This window comes from Fundulus heteroclitus, chromosome 15 (genome assembly GCF_011125445.2).
Source record: "Fundulus heteroclitus isolate FHET01 chromosome 15, MU-UCD_Fhet_4.1, whole genome shotgun sequence".
Taxonomy (NCBI): domain Eukaryota; kingdom Metazoa; phylum Chordata; class Actinopteri; order Cyprinodontiformes; family Fundulidae; genus Fundulus; species Fundulus heteroclitus.
This window is the reverse complement of record NC_046375.1, coordinates 19,876,984-19,895,580: the sequence shown is the minus strand read 5'-3', so window position 1 is coordinate 19,895,580 and position 18,597 is coordinate 19,876,984. Positions and strand designations below refer to the sequence as shown.

The 18,597-nt window shown below is 40.2% G+C and overlaps 1 protein-coding gene across 1 annotated transcript in view; it reads right to left on the bottom strand.

Annotated features, from left to right (window-relative positions):
- Positions 1–18,097, bottom strand: part of LOC118566199 (kelch-like protein 29) — a 92,037-nt gene extending 73,940 nt beyond the window's left edge. The window contains exon 1 of the mRNA XM_036147618.1: positions 17,825–18,097. Within this exon, the coding sequence (XP_036003511.1) occupies positions 17,825–18,097 (273 nt within the window). The remainder of the gene's footprint in view (positions 1–17,824) is intronic.
- Between the last annotated feature and the right edge of the window lie 500 nt (positions 18,098–18,597).

Sequence of the window (18,597 nt, the reverse complement as noted above, 5' to 3'; positions counted from 1 at the left end):
TGCTGAAGGGAGATGTATTATTTACTCGTGCATCTCAAACCGGTACCCTGTCTGCCTCCTCGCTGACACTTGATATTCCCCACAACACAACTGACTCTTTAAAAGCCCACATTCGCTATTGTCTTTCGTCAAGGGTTAACCTTAAGGTGGCCGCACTCTGAATGTCAACCCCTCCACGTGTGCACATTGTTAAATGCCATTTCTCTTTATTCTACAATCGTGCACCAGGACAGACAATGGGATAGCGGGTTGGCCACGGTGGAAGGAGGCAAGAGATTGGCAGATAAGGGATCTTTTTTTTTTCTCCTCAATGCACAAAAGCAAATGACATACAATCAGCCAAGCTCAGCGGGGGGGTTTCATTTAGCACTTGAAGGAAATATGGGTGCTAAGTGCCGGTCTTTGACGGGCAAGTGAGCTGATCCACTCATTTGATAATGTGCTCAATTACATAGATGGCTGAATGACGGCCTTGAACTCGGGTGTTAGACTCACTAGTTTTACAATACATAACACTAACCAAAACATTGGTCCTGCAAAACGCCCTCCCTATAGCACTTCTCAAGACGAAAGTCCAACATGTGGAGATCCTAATTATACATCACCTGGCAAACACCAAGCAGCACTACAAATTATGTGTATGCAACAACATGCAAGGAAAAGCTGATCTGTGTTACAACAAGCGTGACAGCAAAGCCATCAATCTTCCCCAATTTTGGCTTTTCTTGCGGTTCTCTTACATATGGTTATTTTCTGCCTTTTTGCTTGAAGGAAACAACCTTGAAACCGTGGTTCGCCTTTCAGTGTAGCCCTGATTATAAAAGGACAATATTCACACTAGGTGAATAGCAATGGTGTTTCATGACAACATTTACCTTCACCGCCAGAGACTTTGAATAAGTGTGTTGAGGCCTTTGCCCACAAGTACATGAAGTGCCTTGCGAAACTTCTCATGACTTGAAAATTTGGACATTTTGTCATTGTATTGTATTGATATTTTATTCGACAGTCCAACACATTTCTCTCTTAAGTAAAAATGCTACCACAGATTCTCAGTCTAATTCAGCTCTGCACTTTGGTCCATTCTAACACATCAATATGCCATTTATATTGCATTTTTTGTCCCAGTTTCATTTAAAGTGATATCCTCCAAAGGGTGTAGATGTTGTTTCATGTGCCGATAGAAAACTGAAATTGTTACGTTTTCAGCAAAACTTAAATATAATAGTCTGAATATTTTGCACAAAAGCACCCTCTTCAAAGCATATTACACTAATGTCGGTGGAAACCTCATGTTTAACATAAAGAACACACTTCTAGCCATATTTTGCACAAACAAATAGCGCTTAAGAAGCTTAGGTTGGTTTTGCTCGTTTTTTTTTTCCAGCATAAAATAACATTGACAAGGAAAAAGGACAAAAAATGCAAAAAGATACAGCCACCAGCAAAGAAATTTAAAAGCCGCATTGCTGTTGAGCATATTAGTGACTGGCCAGTCAGTAAAGAGGTTTCTATGTTTAGATAGCAGTTTAGCTGTGAAGTTATACAAGTTCAGCCCTTTCAAATCAATCTTCAAGGCTGACAAGGAGGGAGAACATTGTAATGAAGATAAATGTGTGTAAAATATAATTTTACCCTTTGACACAGCCCTTTTAGACGCTGATGATAAGGAGGGGTGACCAGCGATAGTGGGAGCGATGACACATGATAATAGCAAATCCAAGACGACAGCCACATCAAATTGCCCGGGGATCAACAGTGACCTCCTGACCCTGTAAGTGAATCAAGCAAACTGGGCAGCCCTCTCCACGCTGAGAGCTGCGCCGTGCCTCGCCGCGGTCGCTACGAGTTTGTTTGTTTTTTCAGCCGTGTTCGCCTTTGTGCTGTCGGGAGAATCGCTGAGAGCATTATCGGTCTTGAAGAGATGGGAGCTGGAAGTCCAGCGTCATCTCTCTTGATCCTTCGGTGTCCTGTAACAGCTGTCTCTGCCACTGGAGCATGCGGCCGCCGCTATCCCACATTACGACGCCGCGATTCGGCGCCGATGGATCAGCAATTCAATTTCACACAAGTGTGCTCAGAGGGAAGCGACGCTCACGTAGGAATGAGGATCGATGCCTCAAAGACAAGAAGTTATTTAAAAGAAGCCAAGGGAATGGTGGACAGAGGGAAACAGAGTTGGACTGAAGAACTTTGCTAACAAACACAGGCGTGACTGAGGGATAAATAGGAGCAAGGACTCTAAAGAGAATTATGCAGGCATCTGAAAGAAAATTGTGTCCCTGACATTCTATAATTAGTTTGGAGGACTTTTGGCCAACTTCTAATACACTCCTGCCTCTCTTAATAAAGTTTAGCGATCCTAAAGAATAACTAAATCTCGGTTCAACTTTTTTGTTAGTAAACTTTAATACATGGATATTTTACAGTGCTGCCTACATGTCTCGATCATTATTTTGACAATTTAAAGCACATTTGTTGAAATCGACAGATGGACAGTGTGGCGCCCTCCTCGTGTTTAACAGGTGTACTGCGATTAAATTTGAAACCTGTATTGGTATTAGGTAAGAAGGTATTGTGATGTCATCCAGAAAAAAAAAAGACATCAGCAGCATCTCTGCCGCTGTGGGGTATAAAAGCGGCTCCCTCTGGTACTTTCCACCATAGTGAAATGAAGTTAGAATAGCTAGCTTTGCAATCTTACCAGCGATTTTCAGATTTGCGATTTATTAGCTCAGCATTGAATTAGTTTATTTAGCATTTAGCCCAGATCACGCCCAGCCTTTACTCCCCACACTTTCTCTGGTCAGCCGGGAACCGCCTCCTTTAAGCGTGTGTTGCAGACATTATATGGGGGCAGAATAAGGCTCTGGTAGGGGGTAGTCATTTTTTGAAGCGTAACTGTATAAACTGGGCCTAAGGGTGCAACTTTAATGTTACAGTGCAACTGTTTACATTTTTATGTGAACTTGTTTAGGTCTGCAATATTTATCTAAAAACCATCTTATCCTGGGCTCACATTGAATGCAGTGCAGTTACGGTGGCAAGAAGCACAGAAAATTAAAAATCAATGTGTCAGCCGGTTACCGAGGCGGTGCGCCGCTGCGGAGCGGTTACCGGATCAAGGTCCTGAATTTCACGAGCTAAACAGGAAACATCGGGTGCCAGACAGGATAAAGCTCTGAATTTCAGAATAAAATCATTATACTAACTTAGGTGGCTTGACTAGTGTAAACAAAACGCCGACACAGAAACATGAGGAAACAGAGGGGCTTTTGGAGGATGAAATGGGATATGTAAGTGCACGGATAACGAGTTTTACCCTAAAAAAATAAAACCATGGCTGTTTTTTAATGATTTATGAGGGATAGCAACAGAAAGGACCACATGAACGTTTGTTCTCGCCAGTTTTGTTTCCGCAACCGGAGTCGCAGCTGGCCAAGGAGCAGTGTGAGTTGGGGCTTGAGAAAGACCAGAACTGGATCAAGACCGTAACCCGCACAGATATCAATGTGAACCCGGGGTTAGAACTGTCCTTTTAGGATTGAAAGGTGGCTATTGCAGTTGAATTTTCCTAGTGGCTCAAACGGTACATGCTTTCGTCACCATAGCCCTGCGTTTAAAACTCCCACCGCTCATCTGTGTCTCTCGGGACCGTTTACTTTGGCACTATTTTTCAAAATGTGTCTGGGGTCGGGGTTATGCCTTTACATCGGGGTGAGTTACATTTTAAGCTCCAAAGGTTTAAGTCATGTTAAAGTCTGAGAATTTAACTAGGCAACACCTGCACTTTGTATTTCAGCCGTTCTGATTTGGATTGGAAGTACTGCATAAATAATTGTCCTATTGCTGGATTCACACTGGCCAAGCCTCGGCTGTTGGACCACAGAATATTTTGCAGAGGTGGTAGGAATGTGTCTGTTGTCCAGAATGTCAATGCGCCACAAAAAAGAAAGAATCAGCTCTTTTTCCATTTAGCGAACATATCCTATCTGAGCAGTCGTAGGTCTTACTGAACCCTGGGTGGAAAAAGACTAAAAAGGTAGTCATTTTCAGTGTTAATGAGATGCTTAAGATAAGGTCAGAGGAAACACAGATGCAAGAAGCTATTTGCATCTTAACTGTATTTCCTATGTGATGTGAATATGTGCCTCAAGTTAATTTAGGCTACCAGGGACTGAGGAAGAATAAGACGTTAGCCGTTTAAGAGGACGGCTGAACAGAGTAAAAATGATTATGTTTTTTCTTTGAGATTTCAACCTTTGTCATAGAACATGATGGATTTTGAAATGTTGGCAGCCTTTTGGAAATCTAACTGGTGCAGCTCAAATGATTTTGATTTGCAGCAGAGTTCAAGGCAGACTCCGTCCCTGCAAGGTTCCCTCGGTCCATAAGCATCCACCACCATGCCTAGCAGTGCATTGAGCCGTTTGTGCAGGTACGTCCACCCAGATGTCATGTTTTCCAGGGAAACTTTCCAGATTGCCATCAGTCTGGAAAGTTTTTCACTTAAGAGCATTCCGTCTTGAGTACGACGGGCTGAGATGATCCCACCTGCTGAAAGGCTTAATCAAGTGCATTTGATTAGCAGCGACAGGATTCTACCCTCCTAATTTTAATGCAAGAAATTTTGATCAGCTCCATTTTTTTCCACACAGTCATAAGCCGTTGGCACTAGTTTTAGTTAAAACGTGATTTGATAATTTACTAATACACTTTATTTCAAGGCCTGTAAGGATCAGATCGTCTGTTATTTTGACTTGAACACTTGAAATAATTGCAAGAGTAGAAGGTTTTTAGCTTAACTACAGCAGTGGCAACCACAGCGGATAAAAAACAAAAAAAGACGAAGAATCTGACATGAAGATCAGAGATCCTTGTAAAGACAAGTCAGTAGTTTCATGTCCATAGTGTCAGTTTCTGCACATTTAAAGATCAGGAGAACAACATTATCTGTGTGCTGCGCGGAGTGCAGAACAGTGTCGGATGATGACATCTTCACAATACTTTCATTACAACACATTCGTATGGTACACCGTCATTGGGACACCAATGCAAAAAAAAAAAAAAGGGACTTGCATCTCATCTTTCACACAGCACAGAGAGCTCTGAGTGTGATATCCAATGACTGCTTATTAGATTGTGCTATAAGGCAGCCTGTTTGGAGCCAGACTCCTAAGACAGCTGATGTGTTAAGGTAGCCATTTATTCTTACCTACTCTTACACTAAAACAATGAAAATAAAGGTAGAGTCTCCAGGACAAATGATCTGTTCTGCAGCCATTAGCTGTGCATGTGAGGCTTCATTAATCACACAGTCAGAAGAGTTGCATTTTTTATTTTTTTTTAGAATATTCATTCATGGTCAAAGTGACTTTATTTTCTGTATACATTTTAAAATTCAGCATATGCTCTGGCAGGATAGCCAGATAGGACAGAAGACCGAAGCAGGTTGGTCAACTCAAAAGGAAAGTTAGTTGGATGGATAAATGTGGCAATCTATGGTCAGTCAGTCAGTTCACATCCCACTGTTACACACTGGAAAAGATACAAGCAGACCAATAATAGGATGTGAATTGGACAAGCACCAAGGAACATCCTGTCACAAAGAGACGGACAAGACAGGCAGAAATAACACTTGCCTTTAACTTTTTCTTTGACCTTTTGTTGTTTTTTTATCGTTCTGCCACCTGTTCTAGCCATTTTGTCAATTTGTGCTATTTCCCCTGAGTTGTATAAGACTTCAATCAATATTTTCTTTTGACAGTAAAAGATGGCAGAGATTGCTGATAAACCTGTCATGACTCTCGTTTTCCAGCCATTTGATTTCAGATGCAGATAGAGAAAAAAAAAAAGAAAAGGTCTGACAGTTTCTTTTTTAGTAATGCCATTCTTCTGACAGGTTGACAGTACACAGTCCTCAAAACCAAGCTGTCTGTCAGACTACCTCGGCATCTTTGTCCTTTATTAGCAATCCCAGCGGAATATTGTTTTCTTATTCAAAGTCCAACGCTTTAATTCTCCTCTGGTGGTGCCGAGATAGCCACGCTCGTTTGTCATTGTTCCAGGTCAAACACAAAAACAAAAAATTCTGCTCGTCTTCTTGAGGTCCCTGGGTTCCTGGTTATTTTGTAAATGACCAAAAGATGATTTTGTATCCAATCAAACAAAAGAAAAAATATAAAAACAGACAATATCACATTGCTTAAAATAAGAAAACCTTGGCAAGATGACCAATACAAATTGAGCTGTCAGAAAATAAAAAATAACAGAATAAAAAACAAAATTTTGAATTCTCTGCATCTTGTGAACCCTTACATCTAGTTCTCTTAGAGCCACAAATGTCAATCTGCTTCTTTAGGATTACAGGTTACAGGACAAAATAAAGTGGCAGGAGGGAGAATATATATATATATATATATATATATATATATATATATATATATATATATATATATATATATATATATATATATACAAAGTACTGATTCAGGGGCCTGAAAACATTTGCAGATAAAAAAATAAAAGCAATGTATTTATTTTCCCCCACTTCTACTTTCTGTGGGTCAACACATATAAAACAGAATACATTGAAGCATGTGGTTGCAATGTCACAAAAGGTGAAAATGTTAATCGGGTGTGAATACTTTTACAAGGCACTGTGCATGAAAATGAGACAAGCTAGGTTTCCCTTTATAAGCAGCAGCCATGTGACTGTTGCAAGAAATTACAGCCTTCCCAGTGGTAAAAAAAAAAAAAAAAAAAGAAGCAGCAGAATTAAATACAATCTAGAAACTAACTCATAATTTAATCACACTATGCCTAATACTAGAAATCTACTTCCCACGGACCCACTGATAGCCATCTTCATCACAACCGGCATTTAAACTGGACGGGTAAAGCAGAAAGAGCTGACAGGTTCATCTGGGCTTGTTGTCAGACAAGCTGACTTTCAGCGTTAAAATGCACTCTGACACATGCATCACTTAGACACTTTAGTGGAAGGGGGGAAAAAAATGCAATAGACCTCCTGCTCTGCATATTTAAACCTGTTCAACCAGTGAAATAATGGAACTCTTAACTCACCTACAAAAAAAGCCTCTAGGTTTAACATGAAGCCTTTTGGATAATAAATGACAGACTTCTCCAGCGTCAGACTGCTCTATTTCTTAGGATTCCCTTCCTGACGGCCAGATCTGGTGACATTTTCACGGCAAAAGGAAATAACGCAAAATGACAACCTAGTGACAACATATGGATGGTAATAAATGACACCCCGGCTGTGTTCTTTGCTTTCCCTGCGACACAGCAGTTTTCTTTTAAGACCCCATAGTGAGCGTGCCTGCCTCGAAAATGTGAAGTTTCACCTCGTCGTGATGATGGAGTTCTGCTCCGGCGTTTTCCTCCCTATCGGCAGCCGATTCAAAAAACAACTCTCCCCTCCTGTCCCCCAGCTTCTCTCTCTCTCTCATCAAGCTTTCCCTGTGTGCGCCTTTTCAAACTTTAATCTTTTCATATTCAACACATTTCACAGTAACTCATCACAAGGTTATCCCAGTTTTCAAAAGACATTTCCCCTTTTAGCCTCAACCCCTGCAGAGATTCAATAATTTCAGAATCTTCGAGTCTATTCATTACAAGGCTTCTCAACCAAAGACTGGCACTCGTATAAAGAGTTTTTTTTTTTTTTTTTTTTCCCCCCCTTCGATGCCGATATAAAGCATATAAAGTATTGCAGCAATACAAAGGTGATCCGCCATGATATGACTGCTAGCTGAAACGGTCTGATTGCAGACGTGTGAAAGTTTCACGGAATGCACAACTTTCCGACGCGCTCGCCTCGTCATTCAGATGTCAGGAAAACAGCGTAAACCGTCAAAGGGAAGAAGAAGAAGAAGAAGAAGAAAAAAAAATCCTTCAGAGGAGACATGCCTGAGGTTTTTTCTTTTTTGATTTTGTCAGAGTGAGGAGTTGACACCTGCTGTTCGGTGTTGTGTTGCCTCGGTACGGGGGCTGCCTCCGTGCGCTGGCTAACTGACCTGGCTGAAATCAATGAGCAACGAGAGGTTCAATTCACAACAAGTGCAGCCGTTCCCCGACACGCTCCGTCGATCATTGCACATCTCTTTGCATAACTTTTGAACAAAAAGATGAAACCCATATCCTACCGAGAACTGAAATGTTTACAGTAATCTAGTTTTCAAAAGAGTGAGGTTTAGTTAGCATTGTTAGTGAGGCTCATGGTGTAACGGGTAGCTCGCTGGATTAAAATGTTGTGTTATCTAGCACTGTCAGCCTCATCCGTCAAATGTGACAGTAAATGCTTCACTCCTGACACCGTGCATTGCTGTTTGTCTGTCTGGAAAAAAGAAACTCAGACAGATAGAAATTTAGATTTTTAATGCCAGACAAAAGGAGCAAAAACATGAGATTAAAGATATTGGGGGAGCATGTGCAACACTTGCTCCACTGCTCAGGTGCTCATGGACCTTTAGCGTCTCACCTATTCAAGGGACGCTTTTCTAAAAGTTTTCTAGTACATGTAGCTGCAACTTCGCAAGACAAAGTAATGCTTCATTTTTAGAAAGTGCAGAAACTTCTTTTCAAAGACACGCTTGCCGTTTTTGAAATTTCACTGTCATTAACATGCAACTGTGGCCTGGAGAGTCAAAGCTAGACCTCTTGGGTGAATGTGCTTGAATGTCCACCTAAAGGAAGACTGGCAACCATCTGAAATCTTCAGAACAATCTTTCTCTTTGCAGATTGACGGACGTCAAATTGTTTGGAAACACTCCTAACCGTTCCAAGCGTGATGAGCGGCGGCGATATTATCTCTGGGATCACAGCTGTTGTCTTTCCTCCAGAACTCCTGGTTTAATAGATGAGGATGGTTAGTCAAGTGTTGGGGATCAGTTAATTGGATGCCTTAGCTGCACCAGTTTGCTGCGTTTCCCGCTTTAATCTCCATTTTGGCTGTTTGACCAGTTCAGTTCAGTTCAGTGATACATCAATCCACATAACATAACATAACTTAATGCTGCGCCATGCAAGACTCTGTTGCAATGCGGTAGTCCTCCCCCGACACACACACACACACACACACACACACACACACAACTACAGCCAGGCTTAGCCAGAAACCCTGAGCATAAATCAACTCTTTAACAGAGCAATAGCTAATATAAACAGATAAACTGAGACCCAAAATGCCGGCAATATGGAGAATCAACACAACCCTACCAGTTAACGTCCATCAGTGCTCGTAGATCAATATTTGCTCTTAGTATTTAACACAGTTCTGGCATTTGTGATAAATAAGGATTGGAAGGAAAGTAGCAGCTCTGGTGCTATTAAATATCAAGCAGGGATGGATTTACAACTTTCATTTAAGGGAATTAGACCCTTCAAAAAAATCCAGCTTCCAACCAACTGTCTATGAGAAGATGCTTCCTGAGTGATATGTCAGTAGATAAGTTCAGCTTTCGTCCATGCACAAAGCCGAGAAATCCTCTCTACCATTCAATAAGAAGTTATAATATTAAAGGGCAAACATTTAACCATACAAGTCCTTCAACAGAAAGCATATCTTTGAAATGCCAAAGGCTGAATGCAGGCTTTGCTTTCCAGGTGTGCAACTCCAGTTACTCTTAAGTATTACATTCATGAGAAATATTAATTAAGACAAGGGCAACATGTTCAAAATACTTAGAAACTAATTATTAGACCAGCCTTTGCTTTTTTTAATTAGGAATGAGAACATGCAGACATCCTGGTCATAAGGTTTTAATAAACACTTATAATAATAATAAACTATTTCTAAGGATAAGTCAGAGTGAGCAGCAGCACAGAAAATCCTGAGAAACATGGTTATTGCGCAAGGTTCAGTGCTGGAACCTAAACTGTTCATAATGTCTGCAAATGACCTATGCAAATATCTGAAATAGTAAAAACTGTACTACTTGTGACAACAAACATTTTCTGTGCTGGAGAGGAAACCGAAAAGCCTTTAAAAAAGGTAATTAATGAAATTAACACATTTAAATATATGGTTTGATCAAAACAAGCTGAACCTACTCCTGAACAAAACATAAATAATGTTATCTGGAAACTATTGACCATATACAGAAATTCAAATACAGATAAATGGGGTGAATATTGAAAGTGTATGAGAAAATAGATTTATCGGCGTAATTATGGATGATAAACTTAACTGAAAACCACACATCAGATTTGTTCAAAGTAAAGAGTGAAGAAAACTTTATTTCATTTATTGTACAGAGGGGGTACAATTACAAAACTACCCTGGAGTCATTAACCATGTTAAAAAGAAAAGCAATAAGAATAACTCATTAGGTAAGGATATCTTGATGATTCTAACACAATATTATTAAAATTTAATTTATTAAAATTCTCTCAGAATTTAAACTACTGACAGCTCCATTTCTATACAAAGCCAAAAATGAAATGTAGCTTCATTTATAATTTTAAAGAAATCATTATTCTTGCCACTGTTATTATATTTCAATGTAAATTACATAAACTAGCATGCCATGTATTAAATGCATGAGTATATATTATGTTGAATTTATATGTAAGTTAGGAGCTGTAAGGATAAATAGGGGCTGTAAAGTGGTTTTAAGGATAAATGGATGAGGAGTGGAAATACATATAACGTTATGTTTCCATCCTCTCCTTTGAATATGTAAATCATAAAAGTTCTGACATTACATGCTGTAATTATTCTTGTAAATATTAAAAAAAATTATATTAAATGCTCAATGCTAAAGAACCGGAGGAAAATTCATGTACCACCAGACAGTTATTTTGTGACCAATGTCCTTATCACAGTCTATAAGTACAAAGAAAGCCTCCCCTTCATGAGTAAACTCTGGAAACGAGATCTATTATAACTAATGGGATGCTTTTTTTTGTCATGCAATTCTCGTACTAACTCTCATCAAAACTGAAGATGCTCAGACAATTACATAGATTCAGTGTCACACCACTTCCTATTCTCACAAACAACCACGAATCCCTCTGGGAGAAGCTAGATGCGGTGGTTTAAATCTGAGTAAACAAAACTTCTGGGGAGTTTGGTGCCATAAAAGCTCGAAATAAACAAAACAGGGATGTTTTTTTAAGTTATATGTCTGCAACCAGCCAGACAAGGCAAATAATTATATGATATCTCATTGGAAATGTTGTAGCAAAAAAAAAACAAAACAAAAAAAAAAAACGGATTCCACCTGGCTCAACTGAACTGAAGTCTGAGCCCAGCAAGACGACGGAGCTTTTATATCCAGACATTTAAAAGCACTTCATGGTATTTCCAGGGGTCTAATATTACCAAATATTCTAAATCTTTTTTAGAAAATAGATGTTTTGGTTTACAAAATAGTGACCAGGGAGTGCTGTGGGTAAAGCTAACTGTGCTAATTAACTGTGCTCCCTGTGCTAATAACAAAAAAGATGCAAAAGACAATTTACTCGTTTATCATTTTGTCTTTGCTTTTAAACAAAATAATATCCTGTTTAACTGCAGACCTGCTTAACCCCGAGTGCGCTCTCACACAGGGTAGCGTCACATCTGGTCCTAATATAAATGATTAGTGACCAGTCACAGAGAGCCTTCAAAAGACTCCTTTATAGTTGCAATACATGAATGAATGATTCGACAATCTTACAAGAGCAAATCAGAGCTTTATTCATTTCTAATATTGAGTTGAACACAGTTGTTATTTTCATTTTAAAATGAACTCGTAAAATTTAAATGGGGGGAACCATTGCATTTCAAGTACACAAAAACAGGTTGCAATAATCCCTTATGAAGGAGTAAATGGAAAACATGCTGTGATCTCTTTTAATCAGGTTTTATCTGTATAAATACCTCTGTACTAAAACCTGGATTAGTAGTAAAGCAGATGAAGCAGCTCTGTAACCCTTAAAAACTAACTCATAATTTTATTTAACAATAAAAACTTTGCTGTAAAGATGACTCATTTTTCTGTTTATTCAGAAGCTATTAAAGCGGTTTCTAATATTTGTGATTTCTTAAAGAGAAATCAGAATCTGCTCAAGTCTGGATCTTCAGACATTTAAGCAAGTGCATATATTCAAACAAGAGTATTTGTGCTCCATACTTCTGCTTGACGCATAAAATCGGAAACGAACATTTGCATTCTATTCGGGGTGATAAAATTGCAAATTTATTCAAAGCTATGCATTAATCCGGTGCTTATATAAAGACGGCTCAAATGCAGAATCCTTGACTTTTCATCTGTGCATGTTCACAATAAACACGGGAAGCTCTACCAAGGGGAGAGACTGAAACAATACAGTCCTCCACAAATGTTGGCCTGTACAATCAAACGCTACCTCAGTTGAGCATACTGTGCTTAACCACGGCTTACAATACAATTATCACTTTCGAGTCAATTTAAAGTCACAAATGATAAGGATATTTCACTGCTTCCAACTTCAAAACAGGAAGTACACTCTTTGATGGCATCTACAGGTCATGGTCTGCAAGTGGGCAAACTTTGTTTCTCTTGTAATTACTATCCATCTAATGTAGTATATGAAGGGTCCGGACGAGAGCACAAAAACCCATAAAAGTAATATAACAAAATAATTAATGGTTTGGCAGACAAAGCTAGGCTGTGAATTAACTGCAGTTCACTGTTCCACTTGGTCAGTTTTACATCCCCTTGGACGATGTAGCCAGATGGCACTTTCTGACTGTCAGCATTTGTCCCATACATTTATGCAGCCTCTACAAATGTGTGTTACCCCTATGTGTGCTACCCCAACCAAATACACATTTAGCTGATCATTAAACATGACATGTTACATTAAAAAGATCACACACGCACGCACTTAGGCTAAAAATACCCCCTCTATCCTAGAGGATGCTACAGTGCATGCACAGCTATCCGTTTCAGACACTTCTATACACGCACCGGCTATTGGACACCATCTCCATTCGGGCTGGTGTGTTTATGAAGCGAGTCCCCAAACGGCGGAAATCAATACGGCCTGTCAGCTTTTTATCGGGGCCACGGATGGAACAGAGACACGGGGACCATGGAGAGAGAAGCATTGCTCCATCAGACTTCCTGTGACCACCCACAGATCTGATTATACGTGGCAGAAAGGCAGCCTGCGAGCGTGAGCCTGCACAAAGCTAGCATGGGCAGACAGAGACCTGGGGGGGTTAGTCAGATTTATGGGCAACTCTAGTTTTTACCAGGCAAAATTAAGACAAAATACACCTGCTGTAGTTCACCTTTATACACAGTCTTGCAAAAGTACTTATACCCCTTGTTCACATTTTGTCACATTACAACTAATAACTTCAATGTATTTTATTTGATTTTTTTTTTATGAATACAAAACAGTGCAGTTTTGTTAAGTTAGGTAAACACAGTTTTTGCATTTCTTTTTCAACAAAGAAATATTTTTAAATTTTGGTGAGTATATCCATTCCACGCCATCATTTATTCAACAATTGCAGCTATAAATCTATTTAAGCCAAAGATAGCGGTCCACCAGCTTGGGACATCTAGGAACTGAAACCTCTGCCTCTCTTCATTTGTCAAACAGCTTAAGCTCTGCCAGATTGGATTGAGACAACCTATAAACAGCAATTTTTAAATTGCCACAGCTTTAGGTCTAGATTTTGAACAGGCTTTTTAGAACACACGAAACCACTCCATTTTGTCTAGATCTAAACCATAACATCTGAGTTAACTCGTCCTGGAAAGAAACCTTTTCTCCAATTTTAAGTCATTTGCACTCTTTAAGAGATGTTTTTTAAGGTTTACTCAGTACTTAGCTCTATGCATCTTCACATCACCTTGAACAAGCCCTGTCCTTAAAGAAAAACTTCCCTACAGCATGATCTTCCACAACTGTTTCACAGTGAAGGTGGTGTGTTGGGAGGGATGTGCAGTGTCAGGTTTCCTCTACACATTGTTTTTTTTTTTTTTTTTTTTTGCAAGTTGGGAAAACAAAACTTTACATTTTGATCTTATCTGACCAAACGCCTTTTTCAACCCATTTGTTGTGTCCTGCCACATGGCTTTTGACAAACAAACAAAAAAATCTAAAAATCTTAATGCTTTCTTCTTACCACTTTGAGAAAAGTCATATTTGTGGAGTTAAAGGAGCTATAAGTGATACTGACGCATGATGGCTCAACTCGGTAGAACAGCTTGGCGATCGCAACAATCTAATATGCCATTTTTAAATGGGGTGAAACCCTTCTGAATTTTTACTTCCACAGAATAGCTATATAATGTTGTACTCTGTTCTATTTCTGGTCTGCTTCTCTTACTGGCTTCGATTTTTTACAGGCTGCTGCTATTTTGCCAAGATAAAATACCAAATTCTTCGCTATGTGTTGGGAACCCTGGGAACTCTCATATGATTGGCTGGGGAACTAGGATGTAAACACAGGCTACACTCTGATTGAACTTATTGAACCAGCTAGGTTATTTATGGAAAGAAAATTGTGTCAAAGGATTTTATTTTGGATGAAGGGGCTTTGATGCATATAAATGTCACGCCTTATTCGTTTTATTTATTTCATTTTTTATTTCCCTTCAGTTCAGCTGTGCCGTAAAAAGCACTAACAGACAACGAAGCAGGGTGATAAATGCTTAAATTAAGGTAACAGAGTGGCATCTTGAGAACAATATCCATATATCTGCTGGCTAGACATCCCACGTTCCCACAAACACTGTACCATTTAATAAGTGTGTACATTTGTGCAACACAAAGCATTCATTGAACGATGACAACAACCATGGTGGGAGTTGGGGAGACTTAGTCTGAATGTAAGTAATTAGTAATTATTGAGCAAAAAAAAAGGAATAGTACTGTGGTGCCGGAGCAGATTTACTGTTTTTGTGGTCAGTACATTTAGCGGGGAAGCTAATGATGAGCTCTTTGGGGGTAAATTACCACCGCATTGTTTACCTCTGCTCTAACAAATGCAGGCCCCTTTGAGAGCAGCAAACCAAGGAGGTGTATAAGAATTAGTTTAGTTTAAAGTAAAACATTCTGGTGTAGAAGAGCCTTGAAAGTAAATCTATGACTATTAATCAGCTGAAGGAAAGTAAGGAAAAAGAGGGAAACGTCCTGCTGTTTCTTGGTGGAGAAACCATTCGCTTCACACGATGAACCAGGGTTTCCCCCAGAAAATGGGGTGATCCCGACGGTAGGTGTTGCGTCACGCAGCTCGAAGGAGAAGCGAGCGTGGACGTAGCGTGCGTGGAGCTAATAACAGCTAGCACGTTAGCTTATTTACACCAGGAGGTTTTCTCCCAGGCGGGAACTTTAATGCCGCTCTCAAATAAGCAAACACCGCTTAGCCTGGCGGGAGGGAGCTTATAACACGCTGGGGGAAACCCAGTGAACACAGCGAGCTCACCAGGAAATCCCAGGATGCAATGGGGAATAAAAACTTTGTTCTGATAAAACTGTACCGGTCCAAACTTGTTGTGTTTTTGTTCAATAAGGAATGTATAGACTAGGTATCCGTAGAGAAACTAGATTGTAACCATAACATTCCTCTAGATTGGTGATGACTGCTGATCATCTGTATCAAACTTTAAAAATCCCATCTTTGTCAAATCATTGATTGCACCACAAGCAAACCTTACCAGATTACTGTACGCTAACAACTACTCTTCTCAGTCTAGAAGTTGTTACAAGGACTAAAAGTTAGCTGTTTTCATGATCATTGAAGAGTTTAAAGATTAAGTGAGATGAAACTAATAGTTTACAACGTGATCTAAAAGCCAACTGTATTTTGTACTTAGGCTGTCAAGACTCGATGCAATCTACTAGGCTTTCCTTAGATAGGAAACTTTTTGACCAATCTGTATGATTTGATTGAATTTGACTTGACTAAAGTGCCTTGAGATGACATGTGTTGTGAATTGGCGCTATATACAATTTTGTATTTTTGGTCATTTATTCACCAGCGTTCAAGGGGAAAACAGAAGCAAAAAAAACTATTCAAGCCAGCTTTGGGGTCATTACATGTATTGGCGGAGGAGTAATCTGACTCAGCAATTTAAACAGATAGCATGAAGTCAAACAGACTACTGTACAGTTGCTATTTTTTATTTTTTATTTTTTTATTTTTGGGGTGGGGGGGTGTTAACCTCTGATATTGACCATACTGGATATGGGAATGGTGGGAGAGATGGCCTACTGGGCCATCTCTCCCACCATTCCCCCCAAGGACCATTCCCCCCTTAGCACAGGGAGGTTGTGCCCTATGGGAAGGCTAGTTCAAAGGACAAATTGTACTGAAATGTATAGTTGCACTAACAAGCAAAAAGTATTAGTAGTAGTATGTACCACATAAAATGTACCACTTAAAATCAGTCAGTAAGAACAACAGTAATCATATTTATTAGGGTTATAAGGCACACCACCAATTACCTTGCATCAATACGTGCGCCTTATAGTCCGGTACGGTATTTTAATTTTTAACTATTTTTACTGTTTTCAACTATCATTATCCGTTTCAACTTGTCTGTGTTTCATTTGTCTTTTAATTTTTTCAGTTGTATGTGTACAGCTCTTTGTTGACCTTGGTTCTTGTAAAGTAATTTCTAAACAAATATGGTATGGTGATATTTGATGCTAAAGGAGGTTTGAAATGTCAACTCTAAATTTGCCAATGTTTAAATGAGTAAAGCCCTCATTTACAGTTAGTGCTCTCACATCCACTGTGTGATGCCGGATCAGCTCAGAATATTATAAAATTGTTTATTAATTACTGAATTGACATAAAATCACTGTTTATAAAAAGGATAGAAGGTAGGCCTGCATTGCGATAGCGACAGTGAATATGATTAACCCGCATTTTCCTGACTCTTTTCTTCTTTTGCACCACCACCCTTTTCTTAGTAACTTAAAACATTCATCAAGGGCAAGCAGAGCAGTTAAAGTCTATCCTGCAGGCCAAATTAAGGATGCCATTTAACATTTGCATGGTATAAACTTGCATGCAAGAGCTCCTTTTTGAATGCAGTATTACGCGTAGAGATGTTGCAACAGCAAATGTAACTCATTTATAATTTCGCACGTTGTTTTATAAGACGGAGATTTGCTAAGGTCAGTATCCGCAGTTTGAATCAACCAGGAATAAGAAATCAGCCATCATTCTGTGCTTGGTGCACCTCTAATATATACCCTTATACAACTTTCTTCACAATCAGGTTTGGCCCAAACATCGTGATCACAGGGTGTTTTCGATGCAGGACACATTTTCAAAACCCCATCAAATTAGGTCCTTTACAATTATTTAGTTCCCCTCTAACCATCACTTGCGACAGCAGTATCCATCCGAGCAACTGTCAGGGGTCATTTACATAATGAAAGAGGAGAATTACTAAGGAGGCAAAAGCAGGACGAGCCTGCCATTTGGCAGAGAAAGAAAATGAAGATGGAAGGAAAATGCTTTGGCAAGAAAGAGGCATTGGACAGTGAAAGTGGGTAGAGAGCAGCAAAACTGGAGAGAGGGATAAAGGTGGAGAGCGGAGAGGCAGCAGAGAGAGAGAAAAAAAAAGGGGGTGGAGGGGCTTGGAGAGGTGAGTCAGATGAACCATGAAGACAGACGTGGTGGCGCTGTGATATTTGGACGATGTATGACGACCAAGTGGGGGACGAAGGCCTAAAAGCTGAAAGTAAGTTGGACGCTAAGTCCGGTTGGGGCATCATGATCATTTTAAAAGTTGATACAGTAAAAGGAGGAAGCGGGACACTCTTTTCACAGATCAGAGTGAAAGGGAAGCAGCGGCTTACCTTGGCCGAGGCTGGCGCCACAGATCCTGCAGCCGTGATGCCTCGCTTGACCACTAGGTCACAGCTCGACGTTGTCACGGCAACAGTACCCGGGGTGGGGAGGAGGGAGGGGATGACCGGGAGGGGAAGCAGCCCCGGACGGTTGTTGCCATTGACGACGGCAGAGGCACAACTGTGGTTGGCTCCTCCATTGTGAAGGCCGGAGGGCCGGATGTCTCTCCGATCCCAGGGTCCCCGGTAGTCCCTCTCAAAGCGGTGGTGGTGGCGTGACATCACTTCCTCTCAGCGGGAAGAACGGGGGCAGGCCTGCGTTAAATGGAAAGTAGAAGGTCAGGATGACATTCTCTTCTCTGAACGGAGGTGGTAACAGGAATAACTCGCAAAATAACATTTAAAAAGAAAAAAAACAACTGAGGTACAAAGAGGGGAAAAAAAATTAAGAGCAAGACATCAGCTGAAATAAGGAAAGAACACAGTGACACGAGCTCACAGCGTCTGCCTGCATGGTACCTAACTGCCATGAACACAGTGGATCATTTAATGCCTCTAATTCCTATTCTCTTAGTCATTAATGAAGGCTGCGGGAACACGGAGAGAGATTAGCACTGCTGAGCCACATCGTCGTCGCCTTACGCCGCCAGGAGTAAAACTGTTATACCGTGTTACACGGTGGAATCTAGGCTCAGGATGAGAGGTCACAACAACACGACTAGGGGGAAGATGTAAACAGGTGCACACATTTTATCCTGGGGGGGGGGGCAGCATCGCAGTAA